Source organism: Haliotis rufescens, unplaced genomic scaffold (genome assembly GCF_023055435.1).
Source record: "Haliotis rufescens isolate VD_foot unplaced genomic scaffold, xgHalRufe1.0.p SCAF_1, whole genome shotgun sequence".
In the NCBI taxonomy this organism is placed as follows: Eukaryota; Metazoa; Mollusca; class Gastropoda; order Lepetellida; family Haliotidae; genus Haliotis; species Haliotis rufescens.
Window position 1 is genome coordinate 27,041,423 of NW_025963779.1, and position 20,904 is coordinate 27,062,326.

The following is a 20,904-nucleotide window of genomic DNA, read 5'->3' on the forward strand; positions in this document are numbered from 1 at the left end:
ATGGTGGGAGCTGTTATTGCACCGGAAGTTGGATAATTAACTTCTACAAATATTCATGTAGGCACTTGCGGTCCCCTGAAAGTGTCTCTAGTATTATGTTTTCGTTGCATATTTATGTCTTAAAGGTACAGAAAAAATATAAACGAATTCATATTCATAAATATTACGTTACTAAACGTAACATTGTTGAGTCGAGTTTTGCACAATTATACCTCCCCCCATTCACAATCTTTCAACGAGAATGAGATTATTGAATAAAACGAACAATTAACAACGTGTCCTAAGATTTTCACAGGAGAAATAAACCCATTTCGTTAACGCGACATTCAGATCTGTAGGGTTATAAATTGTAAAGGAAAGATTATTTTTAAATACCAATATTCATAGAAGCGATAGAGTTAATGAAATCCTTGTACTCATCTCGATTAAAAGATCGAGTGCATTAATTGTCCGATATTTGCACGACAAGTTTCCATTAAGTCTCTTTCAAATGTTTCACTTTCTATCCAAAGGTTGACCTGGCGTATAGTCAAGGTATGCGTGATTTTGTGTCGATGAGTCGTTTGTTCAATTGTTCAAGCACAGGAATACATAGATGAATACAAAAACAAATTTTGATGACACATGCATCCTACGAGGTCTTCGTTAAAAAAGGATCAATAAAAATAAACTTCAAAGCAAAACAAAGTTATCACCCATGTTGTATAGTGGCTAAAATGAAACAAACAAAAAATAGTTATTCGATGGTGATGTATTTGATCGGGTTTCATAGTTGTTTTTTGGACCTTAAGTTTGCGCCTTTTGTTTCGGCGACTATTTTCAACCTGGTACGGTTTTGATAACATTTGTAATCGCTTTGTTTGTCAAATCCAATGTTCAAATGTAAACGTTTCTTTTGCCCAGCAGTTTAAGAATGTTTAGTCGTGCAGCCACGTATTCCTTTGGTTCAAGGAATTAAGGCGCGTATATATTCAAGGATTAACGTAAACTGTCTCTGAAGATGTGCTAACGTTACGAAACGAGCCTGGAATGTAGGATTTCCCATTAGTGGAGTGTGTGTGTGTGTGTGTGTGTGTGTGTGTGTGTGTGTGTGTGCGTGTGCGTGCGTGCGTGCGTCACAGGAACTCGTTATTGGTCAGCAAATAAAAATATATATTCTCTCCTTACATATAGGAGACCGCCTCCGTGGTCTAGTGGTAGAGCGTCCGCCCGGAGAGCGGGGTTCGATCCCCGACCGCGTCTTACCAAAACACTAGTACAAGCGCACACACACACACACACACACACACACACACACACGTGCATGCACGTCTCTATATAAGTGCAACAATCTTGGACGCGACGTTAAACCCCATTTCACCTCACCTCACATATAGGAGGAATATATTTTTATTTACTGACCAATTACAAGTTCCTGTGGTGTGTGTGTGTGTGTGTGTGTGTGTGTGTGTGTGTGTGTGTGTGTGTGTGTGTGTGTGTGTGTGTGTGTGTGTGTGTGTGTGTGTGTGTGTGTGTCGTAGCGTGTGATCCAGTGTTAGGGAAGGTGGTTGAACACCCTTCTGTGTAGTTGCTGCGACGGTGTTTGCATGAGACACCGCCTATGTGTATTGGGGTATAGTGTCAATGCTACACTGATCAACACGCAACCTCAAAGTCTACCAGCTTTTAGGACCCGTGAAGATTCCGGGGTAGAATAGGTCTTCAGAAACCCATGCTTGCCGTAAAAGGCGACTAACGGGATCGGGTGGTCAGGCTCGCTGACTTGGTTGATGCATGTCATCGACCCCAATTGCGTGGATCGATGCTCATGATATTAATCACTGGATTGTCTGGTCCAGACTCGATTATTTACAGACCGCCGTCATATAGCTGGAATATTGCTGAGTGCGGCGTTAAACAACAAACCAACCAACCAACCAGCTTTTAGACCGCCTCCCTGCTCTACAGTGGATAAAGCGTCTACCCACAGAGCGGAAGGTCGGTGCCGTTCGATTCCCGGCCGCGTCATAACAAAAGATGTACTTAAATTGTTAATATGCCTGGCAGTCTGCATTATGGGGATAAAACAAGGACTGGTCGTCTTGGAGTCTGTAACAAGGACGGGGAGGGGTATCCATGTTTAACTGCGGCATGGTATCTCAGTGGGCTAGCACTATAAAACCAGTCTAAGTCCGAACTAGTACATGCAAGTACGTCGATCGCCACACAAGTGCAATAATAACTTCATTTCACCTCACCACCTCACACCAGATATCAGAAAGGTTCAGCATATGGATGTACGCAACGTTGCATCATCCAGAAACTTCACTTAGAAATTTGATGCTGCTTCTTAGAGAATCGTGGAACTGGATGCCTCTGACGTCACTGATGCCTTGATCCTAATCGAGTAAAAACCTCGGAAACCATTCAACACCTTTTCTAACATATTGTCAACTCCCTTTGGCTTTTGGTATGCCGGGTGCCAAGCCCTGTAAAATGGTATTCTGGATGCCATGGTGCCGTATGCTGGATGCCATGACATGTACCTGGTACGCAGATGCCAATATTTAAATTCGATATTTGTTTGATCCTTTTTTGTTTGCTATGAGTGATAAAACAATAAAAAAAATTAGCCCTAAGCTTATGAGCACACATATTCAAGCATTTTATGTGAAACTCCCAGTCTAATTTACTTGTACCAGCTGTGTGCACTGATATGACTCAAGAGGTCTTAAATGAGGTAAAATGGGGTTTAACGCCGCGTTCAAGATTATTTTGCACTTATAGAGCGACGTGTGTGTGTGTGTGTGTGTGTGTGTGTGTGTGTGTGTGCTTGTACTAGTCTTTTGGTATGACGCGGTCGGGGATCGAACCCCGCTCTCCGGGCGGACGCTCTACCACTAGACCACGGAGGCGGTTTCCTATATGTAAGGAGAGAATATATATTTTTATTAACTGACCAATAACGAGTTCCTTTGACACACGCACGCACACGCACGCACGCACGCACGCACGCACACACACACATTCCACGCGCTTGTACTGGCGACTTATGCCAATTTTATAGTGCCAGCCCATTGAGATACCATGCCGCAGTTTACCATGAATACCCCACTCATACACATTACACCGACTCAGAACTGACCAGTCCTCGCTTTAGCCCCTTAATGCCGAGCGCCAGGCAGGGTAGCAATACGTACAATCTTTTCACGTCTTTTTGGTATGACGCTGCCGGGGTCGAATCCCCGACCTTCCGCTCTGACGGCAGACGCTCTATCACCAGACCACGAGGCGATCCCAACACAAATAAAGTGGTATAGGACGTAAGCCTAGAAGAGATGGGATTCTCATGAGCGTGTATCCAGGCAACCCACAAGAGTCAACAACGCCAATGCACGTTACACCTAGGAAAGGGTTGTTTCAACCAGGGTAACTATACAGACTCCCCGTTTCAACAAAGGGGCACTATACTAGTCATCTTGTCTCTTTGGACTTTTCTCCACATTAAGCTGCTGTATAGACCACAACACAACTAAAAATACTGTTCAAAGTGGCGTTAAAACCAAATCCACTTATTTGAATGACTACATATCTGTACCATGATTTTCATTCAAATGTGAATTGTAAATTGAAACACACTGAACCAATTGTTCATCTTACGTATTCCCTGCGACAGAGTGAGTGAGTAAGTAGGATTTTACACAGCTTTTAGTAATATTACAGCAATGTCATGGCAGGGGAGAGTGAGTGAATATGGTTTTAGGCCGTTTTTAGCAATATTCCAGCAATATCATGGCGGGGGACACCAGAAATGGGCTTCATACATTGAACCCATGTCGGGAATCGAAATGGGTCTTCGGCGTGACGAGCGAATGCTTTAACCACTAGGTTACTCGATCGCCCCCATGGCAAGGGAGAACAGAAATGGGTTTCACACAATGTACCCATGTGGGGAATTGAACACGGGTCTTCCGCCTGACAAGCGAACGCTTAAACCATTAGGCTACCCCACCGCCCCTCCCGAAGACCGAACTCCAAATAAGTAATGAATGTGTTGTTTCCAATGTGTTGGATCTTTTAAACAGATATTCCAGTACACTTAGACCAACATAGTCTGTGAAATATTCTATTACACAATACCCGAAAGTAAAAGACTTCACCCAAAGACATTAAAATGATTTATTTTTCCACATAATCCACTTCCACATTGATACACTTTCGCCAACTGATTTGGGGGCGACTATATCCAAGTTTCGTAGAAGTCCTTCTCTTGGCTGTCCTCAAGGTTCTCCACAGCTGTTATGACGTCATGGTTCGAGTCTAAGTGGGTTCTGGCTAAGGTTTCAGTTTGGGAACAGATGGAAGTCTGATGGAGCCAGATCAGGAAAAGAAGGTGGGTACTGAAGGAGTTCAAAACCACACTGGTGGATTGTAGCCATGGCAATGACTCATTTGTGTACTGGCGCATTGTCTAGATGAAAGAGCAGATCTTTTCTCAGCTTCCAACATCTCTTAGTCTTAACTTAATCATGTGATTGCCTCAAATGGTCAGCATTATATGCTCTATTTATTGTCTGGCATTTTGTGAAGATAGTCCACAGTGACACCTTTTTTGACAGTGGTGATGTCAAATGCTTCCACTGTTTTAATTGTTGTTTGGACTCAGGCTGGAATTGGTGAACCTAGGTTTCACCTGGACTCAAATTGTTGCAAAAATCTTTCTGTATCATCTTCAAACAGAGCTAGATTATCACAGGAATATGTTGCGCCTAGTACGTTTGATCAGATGTCAGAAGCTTTGGTACCCAACAAGCTGCTAAGGTCTCTTCTCCGATACTAGCAGTAAGACAGTGAATGTTGTTTTGTCAGCCAGCAACATCCCAGCTATATCATAGAGGCCTGGGACCCGTGAAGATCCGGGGTAGATAAGGCCTTCAGCAACCCATGCATGCTTGCCAAAACAGGCGACTTTACTTGTCGAAAGAGACGACTAACGGGATCGGGTGGTCAGGCTTGCTGATTTGGGTGATGCATGTCTTCCTATCCCAATAGTGTAGATTGATGCTCATGATGTTAATCACTGGATTGTCTGGTCCAGACTTGATTATTTACAGACCGCTGTCATATAGCTGGAATATTGCTGAGTGTTGCATTAAACAACAAAGAAACAAACAAAGGCCTGTAAATAACCGATTCTCGGAGAAACAAAGAGCATTGATTACTGCTGTGACCAATGTTATAAAAAACAGATCTTAGAGAGATTGTGTGTAGCGGTAGCGAGCACTAAGATCTGATTATACTGAGACTGCACAAGGGCACAATGACATATAAGCAGCAAAGTTGCACACTGTAATAAAAACATCCAATCATCCTTAACTGGCTCTTACAATCTTATAGCCTTTAATCCTTCAGGTAGACAAGCATGAGGTGCTACTGCCCAACCCAGAAGAGCCAGTTATCATTGGTCTGCTTCACTAATGATTTAGGCTGTCTTCTAAACAGAGAACTACATGTACCGTGAAGGTTATCATTTATTTTCACAAAATACATTGTGGATGGATTATCAGTTGTCCAATGAAATACAGTGGATTAATTCAACAAGGCAAATAATTTATCTCATAAAATGTACAAACTATAACATTTCAGTCAATACTTACTCAAACACCTCTGAGTTCAAGCATATCCTGGACATCCAACCAGAAATACACTTTCACAGATCCATTTTGTGAACTATTTTTAATGCTTTTACAGCTATTTGTACAGTACTTCAAAACTCAAGAATGAGTGGTTCTAGCATGGATAGCCAACTAATGTCAGCATAACATCTGGATGTGTTTCACTATCACCCTGGTAGATACAATACAAGAAATATCTCATGTAAACATCACCTTGTCATATCTTCGATCATTCTTGGTTCCAAAACACCCTCATAAAAACCACACGAGTAAATACACATATTAAGTTGGAACAGTACCTTAGTCATACTACATGATTTCTCACACTCAGACAGATGGAGGACAATAACGAACATCAGTTATCAAAGCAGATGGAAGCTTAATAACAATTTGAACATGAGTGAGTATGGTTTCTGCCACTTTTAGCAATATTCCAGCAATATCACGGCGTGGGACACCAGAAATGGGCTTCACTCAATGTTCCCATGTCGGGAATCAACCCCTGATCTTCAGCATGACGAGCGAACGCTTTAACCACTGGGCTACCCGACCACCCCTTGAACATGATGAAGTCTTAGAAAAATGATGACAATTCTTCATAAATCAGCTTGTTCACAAACTTTTCATAACTGAATGGTCACTTTGACCTTTAACAAAATTGAAACACCCGTTGTAGTCTTGTAAAAATAATTGAAATTCTCAAGTTTGTGTGGTTTCAAGCTTAAAAAATGTGACTTGGGCCTAGAATGTTAACTAATAAAAGTTTGAATGAATAAACTTGGCCTTTGACATATGTGAAACATAGGTAATGACATTGACCTTCAAGATCCCCAAGGGTTATTCATGTGTAAGGTGCATCTGGCAGTGTATGGAGCAAGCACTAGTTTACAAGGGCCGATTACATTTGTTTCAAACAGGAAAGAGGAAGGTATTTAAAATGAAGCATGTGTATAACCATAACAGTCTACAAGGAAGAAACAAACTTGATAGCACCAAGAGGAAACACAAAGAGGAAACACAAAGAGACCAAGGTGACCAATCACTATCATGCATAAGGCCAAGCTCCTCACAGCTATATCCTGTTCGTGGAGCTCTCTGTACTATCGCTGCCACAAGTCAAAGCTCCCCACTGTGATAGGTGGCTACAACCATGCTTGGAGCTGAACTTGCAACTGATTGACTGTTATTTTTACAAACAAGTGACGACTGCCGTGACCCGAATACGCTTACTCCTGCTAAATCATTTTCTTTGTTTGTCAATTTGAATTTCTGTTTCATGACAACTATCATGGAATTGGTATAGTAAGAATATAAGGGAGAAATTGGTTGATTTTCCTTTTGTCAGTAATCTCGAACCAATCCGATCAAACAAACAAAAAGGTAAATTCACCTGGGAAATATGGTCAGTCGTAAACCTTTTCAAAATTAACTGTGATGGCATTCCCAAACATATAAACAAAAGTATGAACGTTACTACATTTGGGGTAAGAGGGCAAATTTCAAGATTCTTGTAATGGCCGTGCCCACACTAGTGGTAGAGATGTTACCGAGAGTGTCACGTGCGGGGAAGGAGCGTGGCATAAGGAATACAAGGGGAGATAATAATGTAAAGGAAGCACACAATAACTTTCCATGGTTTGTTAGGTACGCTCTACCGTGCTTGGAAAATAAAACAAAATTAACTTTCCTTCAATCAGTAGCTGTCTGACACCAACACAGATGACTGTAGAGCATCCATATCTCCTCACGTATGTAACACAGGACATTTCAGCAAAGGATCAACAGCACTTCACTTCACATTTGATTGAGCACAATTGTAGCCACCAAAACTGAATGTATGATGTTATGGTGAAGAATGTCTGATATCCCACCAGAGTCCACCCTGCCAACCTTGTACAGACAGATCTCTACACAACATCACCTTGCAAATACTAGATTCAGGTCAACATAACATGACATTCCCAGTTAACAAATAGGAACAGATCAAAAATATTTTTTCACTTTGGATGTTCAAGTGGTATATTTATTTTGGCTTGAGACATACCAGTATATAAAACAGAAACAGTAAAATATACCTGGACGGATAGTTTAAGTTAAAACCTGGACGGATATTTTACAATAAAAACTGGATGAATATATCAAGTTAAAAATAATACAAAAGATGTATAAGCAATAGGTAGTTATATACAGTAACAAATAAATACTGATAGGATAGCATGTAAGAATTCATTACATGCAGAAATCTGAAATCTGTGCAAATTCTACATATGAAAGAACCATTATCAACTGTAAAGAGTTGTTAGATTCAGTATTTGATACAGGCACAACTACGCAGATTATTACCAGTGTGATACAACTTAACCAAATGATACAAGGAAAAACAGAAGACACATAAGTTCAGTCTATTATTTTGTCACTAAAACTTCAAAATACATATAATAATACTGATAGCCTGTTACACTTCAACCCTAGTAATCAGGACAGCCTTTACTGTAAAAATTATTAAATATCAGGATCAACAAACCATTTATACAACTATGTCATTAGGTGATGCATTTCAATGTTTGAAGGTTTTGCTGTGTGTTTGCATCCAAATTTAGCAGAGTCAAATTTCATCTCTATCTTGAAAACATGGCAAGTTTACCTCCTACACGCCAGTCACCGATCATGACACATATGTCGAGACTTTAAAAACAACAACGACACAACGGTGAAATAGACACATTCAATCAAATGTACATGATGTATTGACAATGTAAATAAACAGTAGGCAACCAAACTTCAAAATAGAGTGACAAAACTATTGACCAATAACTGTGTTGGGAAAGGTTCGAGATATAAGAATATGTTTCCACCTCAAGTAATTTGTTCTAAACACGCTAAAGGAATCAACTTATAACACAGAATACATCTTCCTGATGCAAGGGCGTTGACTGACCAGAAAAGTCCAGTTTCCACCCTTGTGATACTAGGCTGGAATTCCAGGGTTACATTTTGGCTGGACTAACGAGTCTATGCATAGTCTAATCAAAATCGTCTAACAAACTAGACATTCGATTAATAAACAACATGGTTTTCAACTTGCAGATTTCATTTGACAAAAGGAATTGCAAAGCATGTGTACCTCCAATTTGGCATCGACAGATATTTAGCAAATCTTTTCATGTTTCTAATCAAGGTGCTCAAGGGATTTCATGCATTTGGTAAAGGAAGACCTGTTTTATTACAATACAGATCTTGATTATCGATCAGATTGTCCAGATTGGGCGCCACCATTTTGTTTGAAGTAAATGCAAGTGATATGAGAGGTGGAATCTGATTGGTCAATAGGAGGGACATAGAAAGGACTAACTCGTAATAGCCACTGGTGGCGCTACAAATTCCAGCCTAGTTTGGCAACGGTGAAAACTGCACATATTATTGTTACCAACTTTCATGTAAAATGCATAATCATGATAATGTTGTTTAATGGCAATTAACAATTCATTTGAAGGAGCTGACTGCAGTCTTTGCCCCAAACTACAAATCTGTCTCCCGTTCCATAGGGCGATTATTGTACTTGTATGTTAAAACATGGGCATTGCGTTACTCGTAGTCCAAGGGTCACTTAGTTGAACAGGTCCTGAACTATCGTCAAGTTACTATTACCCACATTAGTACATTGTGGTCAACATGGTCGAAATAAAAACAAAACTATTTGACCAGACTCCTGACCGATTAAGCCTCTGACTGTGACTGTATTTTGAATTCGAGACAAAATAGCGGATGAAGCATGCCAGAACACTGCAGTCTCCTTGAATGATCTCAAACCAATGAACCTAATCATGTAAACATGGGTAGATAGTTAATGAATACACCATTGCATGAGTGAATTCCATTGCATGAAGTGATGATATCCATGGCTGTTGTTACTGACATCGTTTCAACAAGGCTGTCCGAGCTGACACTAACAACTTGAAGGCGTCTTCACTTCCTGGTGCCACGCTCTTGTCAGGATGCAGCAACACGGCCAGCTTCCTGTACGCTTTGTTCACATCATCCCTGGGGAAACACAACACACACTTGTTACACAACACCATGGAGTTGACAGAAGCGTCATGTTACTGTATGTGAGCAGTGATGAACACTTTTCATTTTTTGTTTCTCGGACCATCAAAATAACACTGAGTTGCTGAGATGGATTCTGGCCTAACCATAACATTTCATCACCTTACGTGACACGTCTAGTTAACTTTGTTTCAGTAAAAACAAATATTTTATCAATATCGAAAGAAAGTCAAAGTTGTGTAGTTTATCAGCACAATATACTATGTTTGCCTCTTGGACAAACTATCCTATTATGACCAAGGTGCATCTTTTCAACTCTCAATAAAATCTAATCGTTCACACTGATACCATACGTCTCTGCACTGATTAAGATCTCACAAAATCTCTATACAGGTTGCATCACGAGAACACTGAGCAAACTTAGACTGACAAATCTAAAAGGAGGCGTGGGTTCTTGAGCCAACCAGTTGTAAACTTTCCAAAACAATTCGGCTTCCTTTTATTATCACCTTGATTCGGAAATGTTTCGATTTGTATAGCAGAAATGAACACAGAACATGAATATTCTTTGCCACTGTGCTCAGAAACAACAGGATGTATGAAATATCCACAACAATATAATGGTACCACTATACTATACTACTTGTTTTCGAGAAACAAAAAACAGATACGCTGGTTTGAATGCTTCACTCACTTAAACTGAGAATTTCGAATCCTTGACAGTGAGAAAGTTCACCTGACGCAACATCCAAAGGAGGTGACCTCAGATCTTCACACAGATAGGCATCATGTTGGAGTAACAGATCTGACGTTAATGAGACATCAATAAACATGGTGTTAAATCTTCTACACTTACTTGGATGCCCCTGGAGAGAGACCGAGCCTCTCGAAGTCTGACTTAGAATTTTTTAGCCTCTGTATGGCATCAATCTGCTCCTTGGTGTATCCGAGCTGCGTCTGTACAGGAAGTCTCTTCCCACCATTGTCTACTGTACTCACAACTCCATCAAACAACATCTGCAGTGGGGACAAGCAGGCATATCAGGGAATGTTAACCATTTCCTATAACAGCATGCATCTATGACCTCGATGACTATGAGGATAACTTTGTGTTGAGTGCTATTTCCCTACAAAGCTTGCCTGCATACTATTTCCATAGAGAAGCTTATATGAGTACTAATTCCCTACTAAGCTTGCCTGTGTACAATTTCCCTACTAAGCTTGCCTGTGTACTATTTCCATAGAGAAGCTTATGTGAGTACTATTTCCCTAGTAAGCTTGCCTGTGTACTACTTCCCTACTAAGCTTGCGTCAGTACTATTTCCCTACTAAGCTTGCGTCAGTACTATTTCCCTACTAAGCTTGCCTGTGTACTACTTCCCTACTAAGCTTGCGTCAGTACTATTTCCCTACTAAGCTTGCCTGTGTACTATTTCCATAGAGAAGCTTATATGAGTACTATTTCCCTAGTTAGCTTGCCTGTGTACTATTTCCCTAGTAAGCTTGCATGAGTACTATTTCCCTACTAAGCTTGCGTGAGTACTATTTCCCTACTAAGCTTGTGTGAGTACTATTACCCTACTAAACATGATAAGCTTGCCTGTGTACTATTTCCCTACTAAGCTTGTTTCACTTCTGGCTGGTAATACACCTGTCGTGCGAGGCATGTTAAAGTGTGTACTTGAAGTAAGGCAGGTACCTGTACATGTACAAATTAAGTATATATAAGTATTACTATAAATTACATAAATATAAGTATTACTACAGGTCCTGTAGTTGACAAAACATAACATATGTGCAATGGAATCAATTAGTTTTGAACATTCTACAGGTTAAGGTATCACTAAGCCTAGTTAATTATTAGTTTGCAATGCCTTATGTGGCCATTTTGATTTCCTAGTTAAGAACATTTTGACGACCATGCTTTTTCATATGAGTTACTTGTGACATCAAGCATAGGGATACCAGGGCCTAATCCCAACATGCCGGCAATTCTAGAGACTGCATACCAAAATAGCTGACAACCAATGCAAGGGAGGCAACTACCTGAAACATGTCATTGATTCCCTCCCCTGTCTGTGCCGACACTTCAAAGTAGTTGTAGCCACGAGAATCGGCCCACAATCGGCCCTCCATTTCATCAACAGTTCTTTTCTTGTCAATCTACAAAATATATCATACTTGATAAAAGCAAAATCACAATGATTTGAGGCACATAACGCCTATAAAATTTCTTATCTGTAGAATTTCTTTCTTATTTATGACCATTGGTGTTGTAATCTTTTCATCGTAGTACCATACACACTTCATCTCTCACCTTGTTAGTAAACACACACAAGGGTGTCCATCTCTCACCTTGTTAGCATACACACACAAGGGCATCCATCTCTCATCTTGTTAGCAAACACACAAGGGCATCCATCTCTCACCTTGTTAGCATACACACACAAGGGTGTCAATCTCTCACCTTGTTAGCATACACACACAAGGGCATCCATCTCTCATCTTGTTAGCAAACACACAAGGGCATCCATCTCTCACCTTGTTAGCATAAACACACAAGGGTGTCAATCTCTCACCTTGTTAGCATAAACACACAAGGGCATCCATCTCTCACCTTGTTAGCATACACACACAAGGGTGTCCATTCCTCACCTTGTTCGCATACACACACAAGGGTGTCCATTCCTCACCTTGTTAGCACACACACAAGGGTGTCCATCTCTCACTTTGTTAGCACACACACAAGGGTGTCAATCTCTCACCTTGTTAGCACACACACAAGGGTGTCAATCTCTCACCTTGTTAGTAAACACACACAAGGGTGTCAATCTCTCACCTTGTTAGTAAACACACACAAGGGTGTCCATCTCTCACCTTGTTAGCATACACACAAGGGTGTCCATCTCTCACCTTGTTAGCACACACACAAGGGTGTCCATATCTCACCTTGTTAGCACACACACAAGAGTGTCCATATCTCACCTTGTTAGCACACACACACAAGGGTGTCCATATCTCACCTTGTTACCACACACACAAGGGTGTCCATTCCTCACCTTGTTCGCATACACACACAAGGGTGTCCATTCCTCACCTTGTTACCACACACACAAGGGTGTCAATCTCTCACCTTGTTAGCATACACACACAAGGGTGTCCATCTCTCACCTTGTTAGCATACACACAAGGGTGTCCATCTCTCACCTTGTTAGCACACACACAAGGGTGTCAATCTCTCACCTTGTTAGCATACACACAAGGGTGTCCATATCTAACCTTGTTAGCACACACACAAGGGTGTCCATATCTCACCTTGTTAGCACACACACAAGAGTGTCCATATCTCACCTTGTTAGCACACACACACAAGGGTGTCCATATCTCACCTTGTTACCACACACACAAGGGTGTCCATTCCTCACCTTGTTCGCATACACACACAAGGGTGTCCATTCCTCACCTTGTTACCACACACACAAGGGTGTCAATCTCTCACCTTGTTAGTAAACACACAAGGGTGTCAATCTCTCACCTTGTTAGCACTCACACAAGGCTGTCCATCTCTCACCTTGTTAGCACTCACACAAGGCTGTCCATCTCTCACCTTATTAGCACACACAGAAGGGTGTCCATTCCTCACCTTGTTCGCATACACACACAAGGGTGTCCATCTCTCACCTTGTTAGCATACACACAAGGGTGTCCATCTCTCACCTTGTTAGCACACACACAAGAGTGTCCATATCTCACCTTGTTAGCACTCACACAAGGGTGTCCATCTCTCACCTTGTTAGCACACACACAAGAGTGTCCATATCTCACCTTGTTAGCACTGACACAAGGGTGTCCATCTCTCACCTTGTTAGCACTCACACAAGAGTGTCCATCTCTCACCCTGTTAGCACTTACACAAGGGTGTCAATCTCTCACCTTGTTAGCATACACACACAAGGGTGTCCATCTCTCACCTTGTTAGCATACACACAAGAGTGTCCATCTCTCACCTTGTTAGCATATACACACAAGGGTGTCCATATCTCACCTTGTTAGCATACACACACAAGGGTGTCCATCTCTCACCTTGTTAGCACACACACAAGGGTGTCCATATCTCACCTTGTTAGCACACACACACAAGATTGTCCATCTCTCACCTTGTTAGCACTCACACAAGAGTGTCCATATCTCACCTTGTTAGCACACACACAAGGGTGTCAATCTCTCACCTTGTTAGCACACACACAAGGGTGTCCATCTCTCACCTTGTTAGCACACACACAAGGCTGTCCATCTCTCACCTTGTTAGCACCCACACAAGGGTGTCAATCTCTCACCTTGTTAGCACACACACACACAAGGGTGTCCATCTCTCACCTTGTTAGCACTCACACAAGGGTGTCCATCTCTCACCTTGTTAGCACACACACAAGGGTGTCCATCTCTCACCTTGTTAGCACACACACAAGGCTGTCCATCTCTCACCTTGTTAGCACACACACAAGGGTGTCTATCTCTCACCTTGTTAGCACACACACACACAAGGGTGTCCATCTCTCACCTTGTTAGCACTCACACAAGAGTGTCCATCTCTCACCTTGTTAGCACACACACAAGGGTGTCCATATCTCACCTTGTTAGCACACACACAAGAGTGCCTATACCACACCTTGTAAGCACACACACAAGAGTGTCCATATCTCACCTTGTTAGCACTCACACAAGGGTGTCCATCTCTCACCTTGTTAGCACACACACAAGAGTGCCTATACCACACCTTGTTAGCACTCACACAAGAGTGTCCATATCTCACCTTGTTAGCACTCACACAAGGGTGTCCATCTCTCACCTTGTTAGCACACACACAAGAGTGTCCATCTCTCACCTTGTTAGCACACACTCACACAAGGGTGTCCATCTCTCACCTTGTTAGCACACACACAAGGGTGTCCATCTCTCACCTTGGTAGCACACACACAAGAGTGTCCATCTCTCACCTTGTTAGCACACACTCACACAAGAGTGTCCATCTCTCACCTTGTTAGCACACACACAAGAGTGTCCATATCTCACCTTGTTAGCACACACACAAGAGTGTCCATATCTCACCTTGTTAGCACACACACAAGGGTGTCCATATCTCACCTTGTTACCACACACACAAGAGTGCCTATACCACACCTTGTTAGCACACACACAAGGGTGTCCATATCTCACCTTGTTAGCACACACACAAGAGTGTCCATATCTCACCTTGTTAGCACACACACAAGGGTGTCCATATCTCACCTTGTTAGCACACACACAAGAGTGCCTATACCACACCTTGTTAGCACACACACAAGGGTGTCCATATCTCACCTTGTTAGCACACACACAAGGGTGTCCATCTCTCACCTTGTTAGCACACACACACACAATGGTGTTGTCAACCTCGGTCTTGTCTCCCATCTCATTGTGCATCTCCTGCACCCACGCATCCAGAGACTCGAAGCTCACACGGTCAGACACATCGAACACAAGAATTGCACCCTGTGCATCTCGGTAGAACTCATTGCGAACCTACAACATAGCATGTGACATGCATCATAAAACAAACACCACAAATGTATCCACAATATTTCTTTTAATATCAACATCCAAGTACATATCAACTTTTCTTCAAATGGTCACCAAATCAGTCATTGTGAACCAGGGTTCATTCAGATCTTTGGACTCTAAATTCAAGCACTTTTAAGCACTTTTCAAGGAAAAACATTTGTTTTCAAGGACCCTTTTCTTGATTCACAATGCCCAAATCCTGTAAATTTAATCCCAACAATTACTAACCAGTTTTTCTGGTCACGGCTGCTTTGTCTGTGGGACTTTAGCGCACTTTCCCCCATCATCAGCCTATCATACCAAAATCAATTTCCTTCCTGTTTCACACACCAATTGGTTCTTTGAAACTTTAAAACCCATTTCCCTATGATTTAAACACAATTTGGCTATTTTCCGGATCCTCTGCTTGGTCTGTCGCAGAAACAGGAACCAGTCCAGAGTTTCAAGTTCTGCTCATGATAATGTTAATAAAACTATATTCAGGAATAAAATGAGCAAAGGAATTGATGCACGTAACCCACAGAAAGAAGACAGTCTTTCTTTTTTATGTTTTAAGCAGCAGGAAATAAACAATGCATTAAATCTTGACCGATTATAATTTTCAGTAGCAATTTTGTTACAGCTAGTCCGTTCTTATTGACATTCCTGCACTTTTCAAGAAGTGTAAAAAAAATCCAGCTCTTCGATGGTACAATAGCAGAATCAATCACTTTTTTATCGGAAATGGTTCAATTCAAGCACTTTATAAATCTGTGTGAACCCTGTGAACATACTAAGGTAACTACTTTCACAACTTTAACATTGCAACAAAAGAAGAGGCATCGTACCTCATAAAATATGGGATGCCCTGCCATATCGAAGATGTTGACTTTAACATCTCGGTCCTTCACACTGATCCTGCAATAGACAAGATGATGATCACATTAAACAACGACCATCTGTATGTGTTAAAATCTTTGTCACAATAGCTTCATTTGCTTACCACCTTAATTTTTAAAAAGTCAATCTCAGCAACAACAAAAAATGCCGAAGAACACAAATATACACCTCTAATAGTACAACTTTTCTATCAAGATGCCATGTTGTAGGCTGTAGATAATATCCATAACAATAAAACTTGTAATGAGAATTTGAAAGCCTCAACACTCATTGGCTGAGTAGAAAATTCACCTCACAAGACCTCCTTTGGAGATATTCTCAGATCTTCATGCAGAGATGGATCATATTTGAGCAAAAGATCTGATTTGGGGAGAGATTAGATAATAGCCTCATTATCATTACTAAGTAAAACTAACATTACTGTGTGGTAGAAACAAACAGTTTTAGTCCACTAGTCCTTATAATGATAACATATAGCAAAACCCTGAAAAATGGCAAGTATCTACTAGTCCTTATGATACCTTAACTATTGGGTAGTTTGGCAAGGACTACAGGACTAGTGCCAATTTCTACCGCTGCATTATTAACATAATAATTAAAAAATCAGAACAATAACCACCAAATGAAAATCAACAGTGATGTACTTACTTGGTGACGCCATAGTCGATGCCTATAGTAGCCAAGTATTTGTGGACAAACCTCTTCTCACAGTAACGTTTGATTATACAGCTCTGGAAGGCAAGCACAAGGAAAGTGTTGTTAATGTTTTTGTTCTAATTTACCTGATCCATCTTGGATGATGTTAACTCACTATTCTCGGGGCAGTTTCATATGTATAAGATGTTTCTTCAAATATCAGAAATCTGGTGTTTTGCTTTGCATATCATGTTAAATAAAAATCTGTTGGATGTAGACTTCTTGGATTCTCAACCTCAACTAGTAGTGGGACAATACAGCGATGCATCGGTGGATAATGATTTTTAACTTCTCTCAAAGTCGCACACACTAAATAAAAAGTATTGAATCTTATCTTAAATAAATTCTTTAACAAATGTTACACCAAACACTAATTACATGTACTAGTGAAAATGAATAGTGAAAATGTAAATATTTTCATCCATTGCAGCATACTTTACACTGCCAACTGTAAATTGATGGTGTGCCAGGTTTTTGGCCATCCTGTCTATGAAAAAGATGGCTTATGCTACGAAGATAAGAGCACATGTAAGTATCGTGATATGTATCAGATCGTGAGCAAAGTATCGTGATACGTATCCGATCGCGCATATGGTGTATTGTCTCAGGCCTAAGCCCAACCAATACTAAAAAACGAGTACATGCATAAGAATCGCCAGTTGATTGATTAAATGAAAAACAATGATGCCTCACACCCTGATTTGGAACATTTGACCATTGGTACAGGAGTGAGTGAGTGAGTGAGTTGGGTTTAACGCCGCTTTTAACAGTATTCCAGTTATATCGTGGCGTGTCAGCTTAATGTGGGAGGAAAGCCCTAAGTGATGCAGTTCTCAGACGTTTACCACTTCGGTGAAATCCACGAGCACGGGTATGGTGCTGACAAATCTAGAAACATAATCGGGGCGAACCGAGATTCGAACCCACAATCATAGGTTTCTGGCGTGCTTAAAGGATCAGTCTGCACAGCGAATTGTGGCGCCATAGACGACTGGGCCACCTGTGCCCCCCCATTGCTACAGGAGCAAGTAGCATATGAGGTGGAGGGATAATAACAGTCATGGCCATTGCAATCCCATGTGGAGCTTCATAGTACTGCTCGTTAGTATAAGCATTCTTAATTGAGCGTTGTGTGTTACTGTAACCTTAGAAATAGTAACATAATGATTGTGACAGTTGGAAGTCAGTTATGCTTTGGTGATGATAAAGTAAACAAGCGTATACACTGAGAGAAGTTGTTGTTTATATCAAATGGTGCTACTCTGGAACTGAAAGAACAATATCAACACAATGCAGAACTGAATTTAGCATTAAAAGAATACTAACTTCAGGGTCAGGTTGATTATAGGTCAGTCAGCATGGTCGGTGATGAACAAGGACTTACATATTAAGGCTCAGTGGGACACTTGTACCATATGCCACAAAACAAGATAGAGATTCCACTCTGTACTAGTTCAGATCGGAAATGACATGCTCCCAAATCAAATGCAAACTGTGAAGCATGGTTTCCCAGGAGTCACTGTGGGCTAGGGCTAGGACCCACAGTGGGTTAGGGCTAGGACGGGTAACTCGGGTACTTGGGTCGGGTGAGTCCTAGTAGGACTACCTGGATCCATGGTTAGTCATGTGATGTATTGTTTAATGACAAAAACTCACTTATAGCTCAGTGGTTACACGACAAGTTGCTAATGTTTGCATGTTTTCTGACGATGCACACATTCCTTTTGACTTGCTTATGTTTGAGTAAAGATAAAGCTTTAGTCAACTTCAGTGTTCGGATGATCTGATCGTTTGATACATGTATCTAACTCGTTTTTGGCAGGGCTGGGGTAAAACAATTCCCAGTCAGACATTTTGTTCCAAACTCTTGAAACATACAGTGAGTACCTGAGTAGGGTCAGGTAATAGGGGGTCGGGTACTCGGGTAGTAAATATGGAGTCTTCCCAGCCCTACTGTGGGTACAAAGTGACTATAGGTGGGTGCAATTTGACTGTAGGTGTTATTCATCAAGCTATCCAGGTTTATGAATGAGGAAAAAACATGGTTCTTTCCATGCTTGCAGTTGCCCTAACATCTTAGGATCAGCATCATGCTGTTGTTTCAATGTTTGCAAATGTTTTGTAACATATGAAACATCTAGGTTGATATATCGTGATCATATTTTGAAGACAGATGATCATGCTGATGTCATAAAAGCAACGCCATATAACTGGAAATATGACCAATGATCAGCATCTGTGTCAATGTCAATCTGTTTGTTTGTTGAACACCGCACACAGCAATATTACAGTTATATGACGGTGGTCTGTAAATAATCCAAATCTGGACCCGTCAATCAAGTGATTGACATCATGAGCATGGGTCCACGCAATTGGGATACAATGACATGGATCAACCAAGTCAGCGAGCATGACCACCCGATCCTGTTAGTAACCTCTTATGACAAGCATACTCGCCTTTTACGGCAAGCATGTGTTCCAGAAGTTCTATTCTACGCTGGATCTTCACGGGTCAAATGTCAATCTGAAAATTTCAGCACCAAAACATGATTTATAACATGATAAACCCAACACAAACATAGGTGGGGATGGAATTCTTTGTGAATTTCCAAAAGTTAACTTTGTTCTGAGTATAAATTTACCTTGCCAGTCTCAGCATTTCCCATACTTATTATCTTGATTCGCAGGGAACGACGAATACCTTTGTTGGACATGATGGATGATATCAGAGAGAGTATGTTTCCCACGCTCTCTGTTATTACTGGTAATGTGAGACGAGATTCATCCGTTCAACAAATTGCCAGTGACCCGGTATGTTGTCAAGAACGCTACTTTGTTCAGTTGACATTTCACTTTGATTTTAATCCTATAGGAGCCATTACCGCAAAAGATGAACGAATGTCAAAAAGCCACTCTGGATGTCATAGAAATCCTTCAGAATAAGTTACTTTGTGTCTGTTTCATCTACACTGAGTTGCTAAATTCCTCCGTGTTTCGTCCATGCCCAAATAATGTTGACAACTCAATCGGAAAATGTCGCTGATTTACGAGACTATATGATTTTTCGACAGCGAGAGAAGGTATCATAAGAACGTTCCGATTGATTCTGAACTTCGCAATAAATACTGTTCGGTTTGTGATTGGTTGTAACTATTCTTCATGTATATATACACGCGCGATGAAGGATAACTCCGTGGATAACTCCAATAGTGGTTAAATTAATAGAAGAGACCATAAAATATATGTATTAAGCGCCACTGTTATTTCGATTCAAATGGTCGGTAACGTGTCTGTGCTTACTCGAAGATTCTTGTCAGCATCTTACAACTGACACCACATATTGAATCATATATTGGAATTTCACATTAAAGTCATCCAGCTAATTTGCTTGATATACCAAGACATTGTCACAATTTTTGTTTCAGTAGACTTCCTGATATCAAGTTCCAGAGAGTATTTGAATTTGTGCCATGATGCAGTGTAGCAACACTTATTTGAAGATGATTCCTGGCTCCTGTTGTGCTTCGTCACTTGTATATGTAACAACAGGTTCTTTTAGCAAATAATTCCCATGAAACTTTACTTTAGGCAATACCTGTGATGTATGGTAGAACTGGGGCCATGAGGGCTGTAACTCGCCAGGCTGCTATACAAGATAAAGTAAGCTTGATCTCACTCGTACTGAGAATTAGTAAGCTTAGAAACCTTTGCACACTCCATCTGAAACAGCATTATAATTTCCTGTCATGAAAAATGAAACTTTTGTTGATGCGCTTACTGTATCCCTTCCGTTCATCATTTTACGTCGGTTTAATCTATGTATCACTACTGGCTGCCACTGAAACGATAAGCGGAAGAGGGGATACAGGAAACTGCTGCTACACCAGTTCTCAGCTCACCGTTACGGTCTCAGATGAATCTAAAGTAAGGGAGCAACCATTTATGGCGGTGTCATAATAATATCTAAAAACAGTACTGAATTTTTACTACATAGCCTATGCTTCACATTGAAGGAAAGGGGTTAATG

The 20,904-nt window shown here is 41.0% G+C and overlaps 1 protein-coding gene across 1 annotated transcript; it reads right to left on the bottom strand.

Annotated features, from left to right (window-relative positions):
* Positions 1 to 5,125: 5,125 nt before the first annotated feature.
* LOC125378579 (dnaJ homolog subfamily C member 27-like) lies at positions 5,126 to 19,977 on the bottom strand. Its single transcript, XM_048394036.1, has 7 exons — positions 19,520 to 19,977; positions 16,830 to 16,912; positions 16,130 to 16,199; positions 15,099 to 15,263; positions 11,748 to 11,864; positions 10,558 to 10,718; positions 5,126 to 9,695 (listed from the first exon to the last, which is right to left on the bottom strand). The coding sequence occupies exons 1-7, from the start codon at positions 19,589 to 19,591 to the stop codon at positions 9,563 to 9,565; spliced, it is 801 nt and encodes a 266-aa protein (XP_048249993.1). The 5' UTR covers positions 19,592 to 19,977; the 3' UTR covers positions 5,126 to 9,562.
* Positions 19,978 to 20,904: the final 927 nt, after the last annotated feature.